The 20280-nt window shown below is 40.9% G+C and overlaps 1 protein-coding gene across 1 annotated transcript in view; it reads left to right on the top strand.

Moving 5' to 3' along the window:
* Positions 1–20280, top strand: part of PRODH (proline dehydrogenase 1) — a 255515-nt gene that overhangs the window by 188786 nt on the left and 46449 nt on the right. Inside the window, exon 11 of the mRNA XM_077461427.1 lies at positions 1613–1788. Within this exon, the coding sequence (XP_077317553.1) occupies positions 1613–1788 (176 nt within the window). The remainder of the gene's footprint in view (positions 1–1612; positions 1789–20280) is intronic.

Genomic DNA, 20280 nt, shown 5'->3' with positions numbered 1-20280 from the left:
AATGCATAAAATGCTCTTAAACTTTCGTTTACCAGCTGCAAAGAACTTGAGGCATTATTGTTCTGTAGAATCATTTTAAATGCAACATTAAAATGAACCACATGCCCCCTCCCCAGTTCACGTAGCCAGCAGGAAATAGCTTGGGTTCATAGGCTAGGTTACATTTAAGATGCCCCTCTAGAGATAATTTGGGGAAACCATTAAGATTGGCAATGGCAGTACAGGTGAGAAACATCTGGTGACTTGAGTTGAGCTGGCCATACACAAAATGAATAAAGGGATTGGCAGCTTTATTCACTATTAATTTTATTTTATTCATTTTTTGATATTATTCCCATTTTTACACTAGCCTTTTCTATCTTACACACTTCGGTAGCGCATTTGTTTTCATTGACAATTTTTTCAGTTAAAGCTGGCCATACACTTGAAGAATTTTGTTACAAAATTGTAATTTTAAGAACATTTGTTAGATATTCTAATGGTTAATGGGGTCCAATAGTCCCTCGTATTTGAAAATAGCGATGAGAAAAGGAGCAGGACAGAAAATTAATTAATTTCTAAAAATAATTGTGTTTTTTGTTTGATAAAATCCATTTGTTTCAAATTGTAATGTTTAAAAGGAAACAATTTTGAAGTACTAACATTCATCAAATGTGCTGAGAATTTTTGCACAAAAGTTTATGCAAATTTTCATACAAACGCTTGTTCAAAAATATACTAGAGGATGGCTAGCTTTACAGCTGGCTTGTATCTGACTTTGTAGATTCGTCTCATGTTCATTAGAAGCAATGTACCATCTGCCTATGACCAAGTCTAACACCTAATACCTCCCAGATGTCTAAGATGAGAAAGGTACACTTTTTAACACAAAGCGTAGGCAAAATGCACAAGCCTGCTAGGCCCATACGTTTCCTTTATACTGGTGTGTCAAAATGACAAATGCAATAATTTAAACATTGGGTGAAAGGTTTAGTGTGGGGGATCCATACATCAGAGCAAAAAAAGGCATAACTGAAGAAATAAGAGGCACAAAGGAATTTGGTTCCAGAAAAGGACAGTCGGGAGCTATGCTAACAAACTTCTGAAGTTTGGTTGATACAGATGCATATAAAAAAAAATCAAAGTATTTTCTTTAACATACCTTGATAGATAAGTACAGTGGTGTACACTTTTTTCTGACTAAATTCCACCCCCCAGTAAATTTGTTCTCAATGTTGGGAGATAAATAACCTCCTCAAACACTACTATTGTATATCTATGAAACTGTGGGGTTTAGTTCTCATATTTTGTTAAAATCAGCAAAACAATATTGTATAGATAAATAATTCTAGGAGGAAAGGAAATGCAGCTGTTGGTTTATTTTTCCATTATTTAAGGGATTGTTGGGTAATATGTAAAAGCAACATTTCACATCAAGATGCATTATTATTTAACTTCATACTTTACCCCTTTTTATTGTATTAAATCACTAGGAATTAATGTACATAATGATCTAGTAAAGTACACACTGCAACACACACTCTCATTATAGCTGTCTCCATGCACTGATATATATTTTTAATAAGCCTGTAAAGATGTTATCCAAAATTAAATTTCAAGCCTTTTCATTTAGGAAGCTTATGACAACGTGACAGCTGATGTAGAGCTGTCTCGACGAGAAGGCTGGCATTTTGGTGCCAAACTTGTCAGAGGGGCCTATATGCAGCAAGAAAGAAGTCGTGCAGCAGAGGTTGGCTATGAAGACCCGATCAATCCCACTTATGAGAAAACGAACGAGATGTATCATAGGTATGTGTGCAGAAGTAACCCTTTTAGGTTTTAGTTAATTACTTAAGAGTTATTATGTTATTACTGGACAGTAGAAGTAATTCACACAATTGCAAAAAATACAGATTAATAGCCATTACATACATCTGTATAGCAGAAACCTTTGCTACCCATATGCAAGCCCATACAGCATATAGGGATAATAAGGCTTACCTGTAGGTACTGTGAATATCTCCTAAACTTGCACTGTTTGGGAGATATTCAGAGTGCATGCAGCCGTTGATTAAAGTGCCGGACCTTCAGAGCATGTGCCGTAAACGGCGGTTCTCACGCGCATACGAGGGAGTGACATCATCGTGCCTCCGATCACTCGTATAGCCGGAGGCTGCAAACCCAGAAGGAAGACGAGGGGAAGATTTCAGTCCTCTCAGCGTTGACAGCGTGGTGCTGGAGGGCTTTGTTCCAAGGTAAACCTACTAGCATGTTATGACATTGCCTTGCAGGGAATTTTTTATTTCTTTTGTTAACCTACTGCAATTTACGACCATTGTAATACCCATGGTAATCACACCTTTAGTCACCCTGTCACAGGGAGAGAATATTTAAAACAAATGGTACTTGTAAAGGAAGAGACTTTATATTTGTCTGGTACAGCACCCAATTTTGAAATCTTTGCTATGCTGTAGTGATGTAGGGCTGGATGGAAAAACCACAAAGCACATCAGGGGGTGCCAGACCTGGTAAGTTTAAACTCCTTGCTACAAAGGTCAAACGAGCGTGAAAAATTTAACTCAGGATTGTAAATGTGCTCTCTTATGGGCTCTCCGATATGGACTCTCAATAGTAATGGAGACAATTGGACATTCATTTCAATGCTTCACCAAATAGTAGTAAAATCTCATGAATTCCATTGGCTGTGAACACAGCCTCCCAAAGGAGCTATACCGTATACTACACAGTTTAAGAGAAAAAACAAATCCTAGTGTACATTGCTAAAAACTTCATTAGGTCAAAAATTAAATACACTCACATTGCTTGTGGAAACCTAAGCGCTAATAAGTACTGCGTTCACATTGCATGCCTCACATCGCCACTACTGGTATAACTGAAAACCGCTGCCTAGGAATGGAGCAGCTTGCAATATCTCTCATGCGGATCGTTAGGCTCCACTCTGTGCATTTCGTGAATAGGACATTATCGGGGTACAGGGGTTATCAGTCTTTGAGAGACATTTATCAACCTAGGCACAGCGAGCTACCACCCAGTGCTGTCAGTAATTTGAAAAAGGAACAACACTTATTAGCACAGATTGGGTCAGCAGCTGCATGAAATCAGCTCACAAAAGTATCTGCAACATGAAAAGCCCTCATAAAACCATCGGGTCTCTCTCTCCTTTTTTGGAAAGGGCTCTTTCAAAATTACCCCCTCTAAAAAAAAAATTTCTACCTAACCCCAAAATTTTAAACTGCTAATGTTCCGGTTGTGATGTAGACAGAAATGTTTGGATGCGTTCTGCCCCTTGAATCCCCTCTTGATATTATAGACAATTTCTCTTAATCGGCAGGATAACCTTCTTGTGGTCCTCCCCACCCACAGGGACAATGGAGCATATATATTACTACCTCAGAGTCACATGAGATAAATTGTTTAATCGTGATTCTTTTCTTGCTAGTATTGATAATAAAATCTTACCTCCTTTTGTTGCTTGCATTGACCAATTTGCAAGCATAACATAAGCAACTAGAAAGAAGTGTAAGGAATTTCAAACAGATGAAAAGTAAAAGCAATTGAAGGGATTTAAACAATTACAAAATAACCCGGTTTTAAAATGGCAGCTTAAGGAATTAAGGTGGTGGCATTTCGCCTCATACAGAATCCCTCTTTTACAGATTCCATGTCTGTTAAGTATGTGAAGAATAAATATCGGAACTATCTAATTTAGAAAATAACATTTGTAATGCCTCTGAACCTCCTGATTTTTCACAGCAGAGAGTTGCATTTGACAATATTAATGGGTTTCAGAGGAGGTCCCAGCTTGCCAATTCAAAGAAGCACTAGAATAATAGATTAATCCACTGGGACTATGCATCCTGTACTAGACATTATGGCAACAGTAAGAATCTCCACACAAGAGGCTCTGGATGAAGAGGGGGGCAATTTAGGAATTGAGCTTGAAAGAGTCGAATTATGGGACCACACATTCGAATATTTACTATCCTCAATAGATATGCCCCACTGAAAAATTATGAATATTCCCAACAAGTTGGGTTTCCCTTTATTGTGGAGGGGGATCCCCAAAGAAAGAGTGATTTCTGGTCACCAGATATAAAACAGAGGATATAGAGGGGAGAGGAGGAAGAAAGAAGGAGAATGTGAAAGGGAAATGCATTTTTCAATCTCAGTAAAGTGGTAATCCCCACTATCTAATAATGAGAATGAGGTATTGGATAAGGGTTTGAGATGTGCTCCCAAAACATCCCTGGGCAAATTTGATTCTCATATCAATGTTCACAAGTATATTAGTAAACTGAATTTAAGCCCCATCTGTTTGTATAAACAAATATTATTTTCTATGTTCCAGTTTATCCAACAAATCAGTTTTCAACCCTGCAGTGTCTGGTACCAATTATGTAGAGGTCTTTAACCACTTCAATACCGGGCACTTATACACCTTCCTGCCCAGATGAATTTTGAGCTTTCAGCGCTGTCGCACTTTGAATGACAATTGTGCGGTCATGCTACACCGTACCCAAGATAAATTTTTATCATTTTTTTCCCACAAATAGAGCTTTCTTTTGGTGGTATTTGATCAACTCTAGGATTTTTTTTTCTGCTAAACAAATAAAAAAAGGCAGAAAATTTTGAAAAAAACATTTTTTATGTTTGTTACAAAACTTTGTAAATAAGTACGTTTTCTCCTTCACTGATGGGCACTGACGGGGCCGCAGTGACTGGCACTGATAAGGCGGCACTGATGGGCACCAATGATGTGGCATCAATGAAGTGGCACTGATAGGCAGTACTGATGGCACTGATATGCGACACAGGCACTGATAGGTGGCACGGATTGGCATGAATGGGTGGCACGGATTGGCATGGATGGGTGGCATGGATAGGCTGCACGGATGGGAATGGATGGGCACTGATAGGCGGCATGGATGGGCACTGATAGGCGGCACGGATGGGCATTGTAATGTACAGCATTGTATAGGGATGGGTGCCAATCGGTGCCAAACAATAATGCATGGCAATCAGTGATGCCCATTGTGGGCACTGATTGGCATACATTATGGGCATTGATTGGCATCCATTGTGGGCACTGACTGGCATCCCTGGTGGTCTAGGGGGCATACCTGGTGCTGGGCATTCCTGGTGGTCTGGTAGTGTCCCTGGTGGTCCAATGAGGGCATCCTCGGGGGGGGGGGGGGGGGCTGTGCTGATAATCGATCAGCACAAACCCCCCCTGTCAGAGGAGCAGCCGATCGGCTCTTCTCTACTCGTGTCTGACAGAAGCGAGTGAGGAAAAGCCGATCACCGCCTCTTCCTATTTACACTGTGATCAGCCGTGATTGGACACAGCTGATCACATGGTAAAGAGTCTCCGTCAGACTCTTTACCGAGATCGTAGTTGCGGTGTGTCAGACTGACACCCCGCAACAACGATCGCCGCAATGCGCGCCCCCGGGCGCGCGCAGCAGCTTAATATCCTGATCACATCATATGACGTCCAGTCAGGATATTAAAACCACTTTGCCACCGTCATTTTGCTATATGGCGGGCGGTAAGTGGTTAAGATAATGGTACTAGAAAATATACATAAATTGGAGATAAAGCAAGGTAATAGGAGTTATGACCATAGTTCTTTAAAGGAGGAGGATATTGTTAGACTGGCTGATAAGGGGGGAGGGGATTATTGTGGTGCTTAACAAACGGGATTATATTAGAGAAACGGAACGTCTCTTATCAGATGATAATACATATGAAACCGTTAAAGACCCCACTTAAAAAACAATTATTCCAATTGGTCAAAGAAGGTAAACCGTTCAATATTTTAAGTAAGACAAAAAGGGGTATTAGATTAAGTCAGAGTTTAAAATCCACATTATTTATTTACCATCTCCCTAAAATTCGCAAATGTAACCCATTTGGACAACCTATAGTGAACACCATTGATTCACTCACTGCCAGGTTGGTGGAGTATGTTGACTTCTTCTATTTACCACCCTTTGTTCAAACCATGGCATCCTATTTACTATATGCCAAACATTTTATTAAATGTTTTGAAATATATCACCATAGACTCACAGTGCTGGTTAATTACAGCCGATGTGAGTCCATTATAAACTATTAGAAACCATTGGGAAGCCATGACATTAACATTCCTCTTGAGTACTTCCAGTGAGCTAATCTCTACCCAGAAAAACTTCATTTTAAAGGTGTTGAAGTTCGGTTTAGAACACAATTGTTTCTGGTTTGGAGGAAAATTCTTTGGACAGGCCACAAGAGTAGCAATGACCGCCAAATTTGCCCCCCTAGTGTGGCTAATGCATTCATGGCCAAGTGGGAAACAGAATAACAAACATGGAGACTGTATATTGATATGAAGTAGAGTTGCATCAGTTTTTGACACAACGTGATGCTGGTACCAATATTGTGTTAAAGTGTTATTAAACCCATGACCCTGCATATACTATATCTGGTCTCCCATAGTACACATAACATGGAAATGCAATAGTTTTCTAAATATATACTGATAAATACCTTTGTTCATCAGCAATTAGAGCAGTCATGAGCAGTCATGTGACTTGTATCAGTGTCTGCTTAAAGCTTGTAGGAGGAGTTTTCATTTTCCCCTGACCCTTTGTCTGGACAGTTCTGATCACATGCCCTCTCCCAAGAAAAAAAAAGACGATCTAGCAGTACACACCAAACTGAGCATGTGCAGTCTGTCCCCTAATGCCCTGTTCTATCAGGAAATGTTCTGGAGTCAGAGGAAGAGGATCAGAAAGACAGGATCATACAGCCTTTTTACACAATGCAGAGGATTAACCCCTTAGTTCCACAGTGATTATAACAAGCATGCTTTACTGCATATACAGACTAATTTTACTGTTCTGGGTTTAGTAACACTTTAAATTATCTTGAACACCCCCCTATCAATAATTTTTGGGATTTAGGGAGATATATTGAGGAACAGTTTTTTTTTTTTTTTTTTTTTTTTTTTACATATAGAAAAAGCCTCACACCGTTATTTAGCTGTCATTATCCCCTGTCGTTATTTAATATACCCAGAGGACATTTTCTGAGAATGAAGAAAAGCTGTACAGAGGATGACTATTTTAAAACGGTCCAACATCCTAAAAAAAGGTTTTTACAAAAAGGAAATACAGAAGAAGGGTTCGATAATGAAATTAAGAGGATTTACAATATGAATAGGAATGAGTTCTTACAGCCTGGGGGCAGAGATGGAAGAGTACCAGTAGAGGACAATTTGGCTCTTGTTTTGGTTTATGTTCAGTACAAACACGTGGAGAACATTTTAAGGGGGGCTACCTTACCTGATAAACCTCAGATTGTTTATCAGAAAGCATTTTAAGTAACTTTATTGCTAAAAGTGGAATTGTTGGGAGGGATCGTCAAGGGTAAGATGGATAAGGCAGGTCTGTTTTTGATAACCTGCTAAACATGTCAAAGGTAGATGCAAAATTAATTTGACAGGAAGGAAGTAACCAGGATCTTGTTTTAAAATAATCCTTATGTCCATTTTTGCCGTTTTGATTATGTTGCTTAGTATAATCTATGATGTATTTTTTTTGCATTATTTTTACATTTTATTCCACATCTTGAGATGGTGTACTCTGCCAACAAGGATAATTATATTTGTTGTAATTTTTGTTATAATGTAAATGGCATGTTTGTGCTGCTTCTGAGTAGAAGCTATTATGTCTTTAGTAAATGAGTCAGCACGGAATTTTTTTTTAACATCAGTTTTACCCTTTTTTTTTTTTTTTTTAATATCCTATTTTTTATCACTTTATTAAATACGTCCCTTTTCCTTTCCAGAATAGCTTAAGGCAACAACAGACTCTAAATGTCAAGCATATACTTTGCTTTATACAGATTCAGCCAAAATCTTTGCCAGATAAATAAAAAAAACTGTATCAAACTGCCAAGAATCCGTCCAGTTGCACACTGCTCAGTTAATCAGCCAGCTGTATGAGAACACATTTGAATAGAAGTGTGATGAGTAAATTACTTATTAGCATAATACAGCATCCAAATTCTGCAGTACTTTTATGTTGCATAAATTGTTCTCATTGGCTTGCTTTATCCTTTGAAGTGAATAAAAAAATCGGAACTAAAAGGTGGAATTCAGGAAAACTTTTAATTAAAAAGGTCACTTTAACAATACAATATGTGCCTTATTTAAAGAGGTTGTAAATCCTCGTTTATTTTCTTTTTTAAATAACAAACATGTTATACTTCCACTGTGCAGTTCGTTTTGCACAGAGTGGCTGCTTCTTCTGGGGTTCCCCGGCGGCACTGGTAGCTCCTCCCCACATCGAGTGCTCACATTGGAGAAGGCTCTTCTATGATGGACACCCGTGCGGGCGCACTCCCGAGTCCTGCTTCTGTGTCCATTCACACAGAATGCAGGACTCTGGCCTGCCCCCGCGACCGTGTCATTGGATTTGATTGACAGCAGCGGGAGCCAGTGGCTGCGCTGCTATCAATCTATCCAATCAAGAGCCGAGACAACGGGCAGAGAGGTAGAGCGCCTCTCCACCGTGAGAACGAATTGGGCTCAGGTGAGTAAAACTGAGAGGCTGGTCAGCATCAGAAGTTTTTCACCTTAATGCATAGGATGCATTAAGGTGAAAAAAACAAGGATTTAAAACCTCTTTAACCACAATTCAGTAATTGCTCGGTCATACAACACTACCCAAATGAAATTTTACATAATTTTTTTTTTACCCAAATTATTTTTTCTTTTTTTGACACATATAGAGATTTATTTTGGTTACCACTGGGTTTTTTTGAGAGGGGGGGGGGGGGGATTTGGGGCAAAAAACAATATTTCCTATTTTGATATAAAATATAAGCAATAAAACACAATTTCTTTATAAATTTGATATGGTCAAAATTTATTCTGCTACATATCACAAGTGCCAGTGATCATGGCTGCGTTTTGGGACACTATAGTATTGGGAACACCAGTATAGTTCAGACCATGACCAGGATACATACCTGGACAGACATTATACTAGTAATGGTGGCAATCAGCGTCTTCTAGTGTGACTGTGATAGTGTGGCAGGCAATTGGGAACTGACGCTAACCGACACTGACTGGGAGGGACACTAACAAAATACTATCTGTTGTCACTAGTGACACTAATACAGTGATCAGTGATAATACTGTACACTGTCAATGTACTAATGGCACTGGCTGGATGATGTGTCAGATCAAGAGAGCAATTAGAGTTAACTGTGTGCCTAACAAGTGTATGTTTTCTGATTTTACTCAGATTGGCTGGCTGGCTGGCTTTTTGATTTCAGCTCTGAACTGTAAGTGAAATCAAGGGCTTTAAAAAACTGCCAGATCTGGGTTGTGTTTACTAATACACAGATCTGTGCTGTGATTGGATACAGCCATTGGCAGGTTCACAGCCAAAGTTATTTATCTGAGGTGGTTTAGTCTATAAAGATTTTCCTGTGCGGCTCACACAGCGAATGTTTGATGGGCATTCATCTATCCTGTATTTTACAAAATACACCCATCATTTTCAGAGGATTTGAGTGTTTCATTTAACAAGATTCAGCCATCCGCAGTTGCAAACCACAAAATAAAAAGACATTCAGCCATCAGTCGCTGCATAACACAAGGGGATTCTTTTCTGAAAATGATGGCTGAACGGGCAAATCTTGTTTGCTCTTTGAACTTCTCTCTATTATGTTGTACATGACTGATGGTTGACAAATCTTGAATTTTAAATGTAATTCTGACTTTTGTTTGTTAGAATCTTTCTTTTTTGTGAATCTTGTTAAATGTGACATCTTAAAAAAAAAAAATGAAACAAATTGAGAAAATCCTCCAAAATGATAGGGAAATTCCTTGAAATACAGATCAGCGTCTTCTGTTTGAGAAAATATGTGGCAAAGGTGGGCAAAATGGAAGAAATAGAGGATAGTTGGTAATATAGGGAGCAGAGAAACACACCACACCTATGCAGGACATGTGACCACAATCAGCCTCACCTAAATGGTTGGATTGCTTTTTATGCTGATGTTACTAGAGCTTTAGGCATTTTAGAAGCCTATTTATTTATTTTTTCAGTCCAGAGTGAGATCATGACTAGAGTCACTGTAGTGTACGAAAGTGGCGTTTAGGGTTTGCCATGACAATGTGGGGTGTGATTGAGAATTTTAACAGTAACATTTTCTGACCTAACAATATAAAATCATCCAGGTACAAACACATAAGTACAGCAGATTAAAAATAATCACTTTCTTTCAATATGATGCAGGAACTTTATAAAATAAGTCAAATGTCAATGTATCCTGAAGATTGATATTTCTGGTGGTCGTCTGTACACGCATAATGTACAGAAAGCCCTCAGCAATCCCCTTTCCTGCTTGTGCGTTTGGTTCTCTGCTTACCCCAGAAGTCTACATTGAGGTACAAGACATTTCAGGTCTGAAATGGGCACTAGGTGATACAGGTGCTGCAGTTTTTCCCATTACAGAACTTAGATTGCACTAGCTGGTTATAATAATTAGTTGTGAGTAAAGTTTAAATCGTAAAAACTCTCCCAAGCTTAAACCTTAAAGGAAACTTCTTAATAAAATGTCTATTTTTACTGTCCATTTACAGGCAATGCTAGTTGCCTGTCTGACTCTGGCTTTAATGCTTAGATCTTTTTTTTTTGCCCTGAAACAAGTATGCAGTAAAGGAATAGAGAGATAGTGAGAGCTTAATACAAGTCACTCAATGTACTGAAAACTAGCATTTTCTGGAGGGTAGTTCCTTAATGGCTGTCCTTGTATCTCTCCCTGCAGGTTTTGCATTGATTCCCCTCCTCCTCTGGTACAATTGATAATCTTTATATATAGTTGCTCAATTCTAAATAGCTAATGTAAATGTAAATTGACTAAGGTGATTTCTCAATGAAATTGTACAGTGTTAGTTTTATTCTAATATAGACTAGGATTATAGCATTCTTTTGTTTAAATTTGAGATACAGTTTAACACCATCAGACCATAAAACACTAATATGCCTGTTAGAAAGCTGTAATCTGCTGCATTTGCCATTTGTACTAACTATTTTACACTCTGCAAGCACTTGTAGAGCTCTTATCATGAACAAGGGCGTGCTTTACATTCTGTTTGGACGTTTAGAACATATGCTTTACAACATGTACAGACAGAGAGAATAGCTTATTATAGCTTAGTAATAATGAATTCTGGATTAGTTTCAGCACATCCAACTGTATATCTTCAATACCCAGAAAGGCAAAAGCTGCAGACTGGCGGACCTTAATCTTTAAGCTCTTTCTCTGTTTTCTGTTCAGATTCATTGAATAGACTTGTTAATGGTCTTAATCATATTTCCATTTTTATGCACTGTTCTGTTATTAAGATTTCCTGCAATGAGCTATCAGCCTTTGGTTTCAGCTAAATTCAGTATTTTTGAAAAAGCCACTGGAACCCTGTTACCCCTCACTTCATCTAGGGGTTAATTTTTTATTTATTTCATCTTTATTTATGGCCATACATGTTCCAGAAGATGTGATGAGCACATCTTAGATGGTACCCAAAAAAATTAGTTAGCAACCATTTCCATCTTGACAAAATTACAATGTTACATCATATACACACTCTCTCAAATTAACTTTTGGTTAATTTGCACAATACCGCCAACCAGGCATTCCTGATGTTGAATGTTTACCATAGCCTTGGTAAAACAATCAAAACTTGTCACATATTAATCATACAAAACACATTGAAAGAATCTGAGAGATTAGAGTCAACTACGAAAGGCCAACTCCGGTCCAAGTGCAGCAACAGTATCTCATAGTGCCCTCCAGTGCTCATGTAAACAGCCGTGTCTCCTTTCTGCCATCAGACAGAAGCAGCAGGCAGGGCTGATATTCCCCCGCTGATGTCAGCGGGACACCAGGAGGAGAGAGAGGAGACACGGCTAGTCATTTGGCCGCCAGGAGCTGATGTGATGTATGGTAAAGGAGGATTTTTAAAAATAAAATAGACAGGGGGCACTGTATTAGTTATTCCTGTACCAGGAGGGGGATGGGACGGCAATGTCACTAGGTTACACGCAGAGGGGAGAGGAGGGGGGAGAACAGAGGAGATCGGCACAAAAGAGCAGGCTGCGGATGACAGAGGCCCGTATACTGACCATAGTGTCAGGGCTCAGCAGCAATGATTACCGTGCTGTTTACATAGGGGAGGGGAGAAAACTTTAACCACTTCCCGCCCGGCCTATAGCAGATTGACGGCCGGAAAGTGGTTCTGTTAGCTACTTCTTGCCCAGTCTATAGCAGATTTATGGCCAGAAAGTGGTTCTGTTATCCTGACTGGACGTCATGTGATGTCCAGCAGGATAACATGCCGGGCGTGGCGATCGCAAGTGCGGACTGTCAGTCAGACCCCCCGCATCTCCGATCATGGTGAGGAGCCTCTGACACAGGCTTCTTATTACATGATCAGCTGTGACCAATCACAGCTGTTAATCGCATTAACCAGGAAGTGCTGGCAAATGGTATTCTTTGGTTCGCGCTGACAGGGAGAGTCAATCGGCTCCTCTGCCCACTACAGTGCCCAGCAGTAACATCTGTCAGTACCTCATCATCAGTGTCCATCAGTGCCCATCAGCGCTGCCTGTCAGTATCCATCAGTGCTGCATATCACTGCCACCTATCAGTGCCCATCAGTACTGCATATCAGTGCCCATCACTTCTACATATCAGTGCCACTTCATCAGTGCTGTCAGTGAAGGAGAAAACAAAATGTTATGACCAACTAAGAAAAAAAATTTTTTTCCCAAAAATAGCAAAAATAAAAACCCCACCGGTGATCAAATACCACCAAAAGAAAGCTCTACTTGTGGGAAAAAATGATAAAAATGTAGTTTGGGTAAAGTGTTGTATGACCATGCAATTGTTATTCAAAGTGCGACCATGCTGAAAGCTGAAGATTGTCCTTGGTAGGAAAGGGGGGGCATCAGATAGACCTCAGATAGTACTTGTTAGTGTCCCTCCCAGTCAGCATCAGTCCCCAATTGCCCGCCAGTATTGAAGTAATAAAGGAGAAGGATCCTTTTTTGGGGGGGGGGGGGGGTTAACGCTTTAAAGTGTAGTCAAGTTAAAGGCCAGAGAGTAGTGTTATAAGTGGGACCAGAAGAGAAGTGGGAGGGGATGTGGGATGAATGGTAAGGAAGCCAGAGAGTACCCCTAATGGGGCCAAACGCTATCTGCTAGTCATAGACAGAGGTGCAATTACATGGCTCGGCTGGTGATCGGCTCAGTTTGGGACAATGCTTGTAGATATCCATCAGTTCAAGTAAAGTATCACAGGGGCCTCCACCGCTCCCTAAAATTCTCCTCAGTCATGTTTAGAGTGGTAGTTGGTTCCTCCATATGGAGGATGTCATTCATTTTGGCATACCACAGGACACTAGTTGGAGGCTGCGTCTGCCGCCAGAGCATGGGGATGCAAACCCTGGCCATGTTTACCAGATGAATAGTAAGCGATTGTTTTGTATTTTGGGGTGGGCCTCTCCGTTAGGTGAAGGAAACATGCTGCTGGATTCCCACTCAGGTCTACCAAGGTCAGGTGTTTTTTTTATAGTAGACGTTGCCTCCTCCCAAAAAGGGTCAAGGCTGGGGCAATGCCAAAAGATATGGGACATCGTGCCCACAACTTGGTTGCAAGCAAGTGTCCGGAACACAACTATCCATTTGGTGAAGTGGGTAAGGAACACAGTACCATCTGAAGAGTATTTTATACCCCACCTCTTGGTAATGGTTAGCTATGGATGATTTGTGTGCTAAAAGGTCCCAAAACCCTGTTCCCATTGATGCACATATGACGGAGGTGGGTCGTCAGTGTGCAGCCAGATAATCATAGAGTAGGGAGAGTGTGTTTAGTCCGTTCCCTTTTTCTACAAAGGGACTCATGATGTAAGTAAACGTGGAGAATAATGAGATCTCTGAAAAGTCCATAAATAGAATCTGGTTTGGATGGTACTCCAACAGTCCAGGGGTGAGTCAGAAAACCTGGAGATGTCAGCCAGGGATGGAAATCCCCCATGGGGCCAAAAGCCCAGGAGCCGTGACTTGATCTAGACTCCAGAGGCATCTGTCCGTGAAACCCTGAGTAAAGTCAGGGTTCCCTATGACCAATGTCATGGGGGAGGGCAGTGGTGAAAGGTTAGTTGTGCGGAAAACTGATCTAGCTATACATAGACGTACCAATCAGCAGGTGATTCCATGTGGCTTCAGGTAATTGGGCAATTACCCAGGGAGATGGTTGGAGAGGGACAGAATAGTCTTCAATCTTCATGGAGACCCACGGCTTTGAGCTCTCGTTGCAGTGCCAATGGGGTAGTTTGGGTAGGCCGATGCCTCCTCTCCTTTTAGAAAGGGAGAGGAGTTGCAGTTTGAGTTTAGGTGATTTGTGGGCCCAAATAAATTTTCTTTAGAGAAGGGTTTTCAGAGATTGCCTAAAAGTGGACAGAGTAGGAGATAGTTGGACAGATTGGGTTAGGGAGTTCCAGAGAGTGGGAGAGGCTCAATAGATGTCCTGGAGGCAAGCATGGGAGGAGCTGACAAAGGACATGGGGAGGAGGAGGTCTTGGTAGGAACAAAGAACAATTTGGGTGATTATTATGAGACTAGGTTAGTGATGTAACTGGGGGCCAAGTTGTGGATGGCTTTATAAGTTGTTCGAATTTTAAATTGTATTAGTTGGGTGAGCAGAAACCAAGGAAGGGATTGGCAGAGAGCGGTAGCAGATGCTCAACTTTTGGTAAGATGGATGAGTCTGGCAGCAGCATTCATGATGGACTGAAGGGGTATAGCCTATGCAAAGGTAATCTAACGAGGAGGGAGTTTTAGTAGTTGAGACAACGGATAACAAAGTCATTGGTTAAGGGGCATATCTTGGAGATGGTGGCAAGATTTGGACAGTGATTGGATATGGGGCCGAAAAGAGTTCTAAGTCCAGGATTACACCTAACACCCTGGCATGCGGGGATGGGCTGATAGTTGTGCCATCGATCTCGACAGAGAAGTCAAGGGAAAAGAGCACATTTGGGAAGAAATATTATGAGCTGAGTTTTGCATAAACTGAGTTTGTGAAAGTAGTGTGACATCCATACCAATAGGTCTGTCAGTAAATTAGCAATGCGATAGGAGTCAGCGAAGGGGTGGAAAGATAGATTTGTATAGATAGATAGATTTGAGCATAGAAAAATGTAAAAACAGGGTTCCTCAAAGTGGGACTTTAGAGGACCATGAACACTCAAAGGAATATGTATTTTTTTTTTTTTATGTAAAATAATAGAAATTTATTACAGAGAGTAAATAATATGATACAACACAGGTAAAACTAAAACACATGATGTAAGAAAGCAATCTAAAGACAGACAAATGGAAGCGGCCCAAACCAACTGTCTGGGAGACAGATGAAATCCAACAAGTTTCAACAAATGAGGTAAGGGTCTTCTTCAGGGAAAAGGAATGGTCTGAGATCTTTCAGATGAATACAATATTAATATAAACATAATTACACATAGAATTCCAAAATAACAAATATTTTGTAGACTAATCATCTTGACCATTGTTTATAAAAATAGAGCAAAAAACATAGATGTTGGTATCAGTACTCACCTGATGTGTTGCGTGTTTCAATGGAGATCATATGCTCAACACAGAAGAGGAAAAAGAGATGCCCAAATGACCTCAAGCAAGCCAAAGCAAGATGGAGATAAATCATGTCCATGTGGAACCCTCCTGCACCTGAGAACTGCCTCCCACAAGAGTATAAGACAGAAAACTGAAAACAGGGGAGTAAAGTCAAGGACTAATGCACAAAATGAATGGGCACTCACTAGAGTCGACCATATATATGTAAATACACATGCCTATCCCTTTAAAGTTTGTATAATAAATCTTGAAATGCAAAAGTTCTTTCACAGACCCACATTTTTATAGTTGCCATAATGAGAGGGGAGTGTGGTGAATTCACTTCACCTGTGGTATTCCCTCTGACACTCCGTGGGTGCCCCCTCCCCCCCCCCCCCGAGCCGGTGGTGCACCACATTGTGCCGCCGACACAGATGTGTGTGTGGTCGTGGTGACACTAAGCTGTGGTGCCAGCCATCACCATTGCGGAAAAAATCACTGCGAATGACATCCCGAGCAGACGCCATAGCCAATCACGTGACGGGGTGACGTCCCCCCCCCCCCCCGAGCCGGTGGTGCACCACATTGTGCCGCCGACACAGATGTGTGTGTGGTCGTGGTGACACTAAGCTGTGGTGCCAGCCATCACCATTGCGGAAAAAATCACTGCGAATGACATCACGAGCAGACGCCATAGCCAATCACGTGACGGGGTGACGTGCTCCGTCATCTGCCCACTGACGCATCCAGGGCTCAGATGCGCATGATAACCCAGGCTTCATGGCCAAACAAGCCTGGGTACGTCAGATGAGAGAGCAAGTAAATAAAATACAGGGAAAGAAGGGGACATGATTAGTGAGTACTGGAAAGCTTGGAACATACAACTGCACTCAGGAATAGACTGGACTTAAATCAATATTAGTGGGCTATAGCAAAGCAGCCATATACCCAACGGTTGATGCCTGGAATAAAATATATAAGAAAAAAAGAAGAGAAGGAAAGAGAGGAGGAAGATTCTATTTGCAAACCAAAAGATTTTTTTTTTTTTACATGAGATCAGTTTATGCCCCTGTACATACAATATTTACAGTATATGCCATATTCAATATAGTAATTCAATCCCAAACAATACCATTATTCAATTAATGCAATTCATTCAGTTAGATTCAATCACCCATAACATATATAGCAAATATGACAGCAGTAATATTGGTGCAAAGACCAATAGATTGATGGATAGGTTGGGGGAAGAGATATACCTATATAACTATTCATTCTCTGGACCCCCCCGCCCCAGATGAATCCCTCCAAGAAAGGCTTGTGGGAGATTCTTGTTAAGGCTAGGAAAAGTAGTAGCATTGCGTCTAAAAATCCAGTGCTGTTCCCACTGCAAAAGTCTTGTTCCAGTCACCTCCTCTAAGGCCTGGGTGAACACTATCCAATATTAAGAATTTGATCCATGGGAAACAACCGCCATGGAAAATGGTAACGTGTCCCAATGGCAGATCTGGATTGCATGCTACGGATATGCCGGTATGCTCTCTGCCAAAATTCCATTTTGGTCTTTCCCACATAGAAGCAGTAAGCCCACGTACACACGGTCTGAGATTTTGCCAACCAAATCCATCGGATTTTGCCCGTCGGATTTAGTCCGACGGATTGTGTCCGAAACTGTTGCATACACACGGTCGGGCCAAGTTGGCGAAAAATCCGATCTTTCAGAACGCGATGACGTAATTTCGTTATGATGGGACTACATTCAGGCTAGTAGCCAATAGCTTTGATGTAGGAATTTGATCTGAGCATGCGTGGCACTTGGTCCGATGAAAATGCTCTACACATGATCGGATTAGGTCCGTCCGGCCCAGTTGGTCAGGAAATATTTCCAACATGTTGGAAAATTGGGTCGGACGGAGATTCGGACGGAATCAGTCCGATGCATACCACACAGTTGGATTATCTGACGACACGGTCCGATAAGACTCATTCCGACAGATTCTCCGACCGTGTGTACAAGGGCTAACACTGGAGCAAATACACGATGCCTTGAGTGTGGCAATTGGCAAGAAGTCTGGGAATAAATCGGGTTCTTGTAAAAGGCTTGCCATTTTTAGTTGTAGGGGATATGGGTACTGTTAATACATGAATACTTCTACATACCGAGATCTTCTAAATAGAACCCGATTTATTCCCAGACATTTTGCCAATTGTCGCACTTAAGGGGTTGTGTATTTGCTCCAGTGTACTTGCTCCTGCTTCTACATGGAAAAGACCAAAATGGAATTTTGGCAGAAAACATACCGGCATATCTGTAGCATGCAGTCATGCAATCCAGATCTGCCATTGTGACAGCATGTTACCCTTTTCCATGGTGGTCGTTTCCTATGGATCAAATTCCTTAATATTGGATCGAGTTGACCCAGGCCTTAGAGGCGGTGACTGGAACAATACGCTTTTGCAGCGGGAGCAGCGCTGGATTTTTAGACTCAACGCCACTACTTTTCCTGGCCTCAACAAGACTATATCCTACAAGCCTTTCTTGGAAAGGATTCGGGGGGGGGGGGGGGGTCCAGAAAATGAATAAATGATTATATAGGTATATTCCCCCCCCCCCAACCTGTCCATCAATCTGTTGGCTGCTTTGCTATAGCCCACTAATATTACTTCTGTCATATTTGCTATATAGGTTACGGGTGATTGAATCTAACTAACCAAATGAATTGCATTCATTGAATAATGGTATAATTTGGGATTGAATTACTATAGTAAACTTTCGTTTTGCAGATAGTATATTCCTCCTCTCTCTTTTCTTTTCCCTTTCTTTTCTTTTTTTCTTGTATCTTTTATTCCAGGCATCAACCGTTTATAAACAATGGTCAAGATGAGTAGTCTACAAAATGTGTTATTTTGGAATTTTATGTGTAATTCTATTTATATTAATATTGTATATTGTATTCATCTGGAAGTCCTCAGCCCATTCCCTTTCCTTGAAGAAGACCCTTACTTAATTTGTTGAAATGCGTTGGATTGCATCTGTCTCCCAAACAGTTGGTTTGGGCCTCTTCCATTTGTCTGTCTTTATACTGCTTTCTTACATTATGTGTTTTAGTTTTACCCATGTTGTATCTTGTTCTTTCCTCTAATAAATTTGTATTTTATATTAAAATTATATTCCTTTTGAGTGTTCGCCAAATACCTTTTGTCCATCAGCATAGAAATGGTATTGAAAGCCAATGGATACAGACCCAGGGAGGAGGTATAGATCGAATAGGAGGTCCAAGAACAGAACCTTGGGGGACCCCAATGATAAAAGGAGAGACAAAAGTAGAATTGTGTTACTGAAGTTGTTACTGAAGGTGTGTTAATATAGGTGGGATGAGCACCGAGGAGGGTACAGTCATGGTGACCGAAACAGTGGAGTTTTTTTTGAAAAGGAGGGGGTGGTCAACTAGGTCAAAGGAAGCAGAGAGGAGTGTTGAGGGCAAACTCCAGACTGAAAGGGATCAAGAAAGTTATTCTCAGTGAGGTGGTAGCTCAGTCAGTTGTAGACCAGGCGTTTGAAGGAGTTTAGAGGTAAAGGGAAGCAAGAGATAGGTCATAAGTTCTAAAGATCGGTGGGATCCAGCAAGGGCCTTTTAACTATGGAGGGGACCAGTGTATGTTTTAGAAAGTTGGGGAAGATGCCAGAAGAAAAGGAGAAAGTTTGAAGATGTAGGTTAGAGCCAGAGGGTGACCGTAGTTTTTACGAGGGAACGGGGGGAAGGTGATTAAGTGGGCATTAGAAAAAAATTTAGCCACCTCATCTATAATAGCAGTGTTAAACGAGGGAAGTATTAAGTGTACCTGTGGACATGGAGTGTTAAGTGGGGGACATATCTGTACAATGTTGACCTCCTCACAAATTGTATCAGTCTTATTTTTGAAGTGATCTCCTGTTTGAGTTAGTGGGTTGAGGCAGTGCAGAACGAAGTAGAGGTTTAAAGATGAAAAAGAGTTGACGGGAACTGGGTGAGAGGGCTATTAAGAGTGATAAAATAGGTCTGCCTGGCGATGTGGAGGCAGGACTTGTATTGTTGGAGGGCAGATTTATATAGGTTAAAGTCTATTTCTGAGATGGAGTCTTGCACCACAGACCCTCAAGAACACGGTTAATTATTTATTTATTTATTTTTTTGAGACTCTGATGTGTGTCAAGGTTGTAGCAGACATGGGCCTGATTCTGCTTGTAGTGACATGGGTGAGTGTGTTCAGGGAGGATGACAGTGATGTGTTGCAGACTGAAGTGGCTAGATTTGGGCAGGACAGGGGTGAGACTTTTGTCTTAGAGGTTCTCAGGGTTCTCCTGGCTTGGTTTATTTTATACAAGTGGCAAGTTCATTTAAAGATTTAAAGTTTGAGTCTGTGGATCTTACTATGAGGGTAGTAAGGAAGAGCTTGTTGTGACAGTAGATAAAATGTTAGTTTGACAAGTTCCACCCCTAAGATATGACTTACAGGCCACTAGGAGCAACACATGGGTTGTCTATTATAGTTTGAAACTCTTTACCTTTGGTAAACCAAGGCTATTTGCAGACATAGGTGGTGGTTGTT

The sequence above is a fragment of the Lithobates pipiens genome, unplaced genomic scaffold, assembly GCF_037356315.1.
Source record: "Lithobates pipiens isolate NorthernLeopardFrog02 unplaced genomic scaffold, aLitPip1_a1.2 Scaffold_3, whole genome shotgun sequence".
Taxonomy (NCBI): domain Eukaryota; kingdom Metazoa; phylum Chordata; class Amphibia; order Anura; family Ranidae; genus Lithobates; species Lithobates pipiens.
This window is presented reverse-complemented; position numbering and strand designations above follow the sequence as displayed.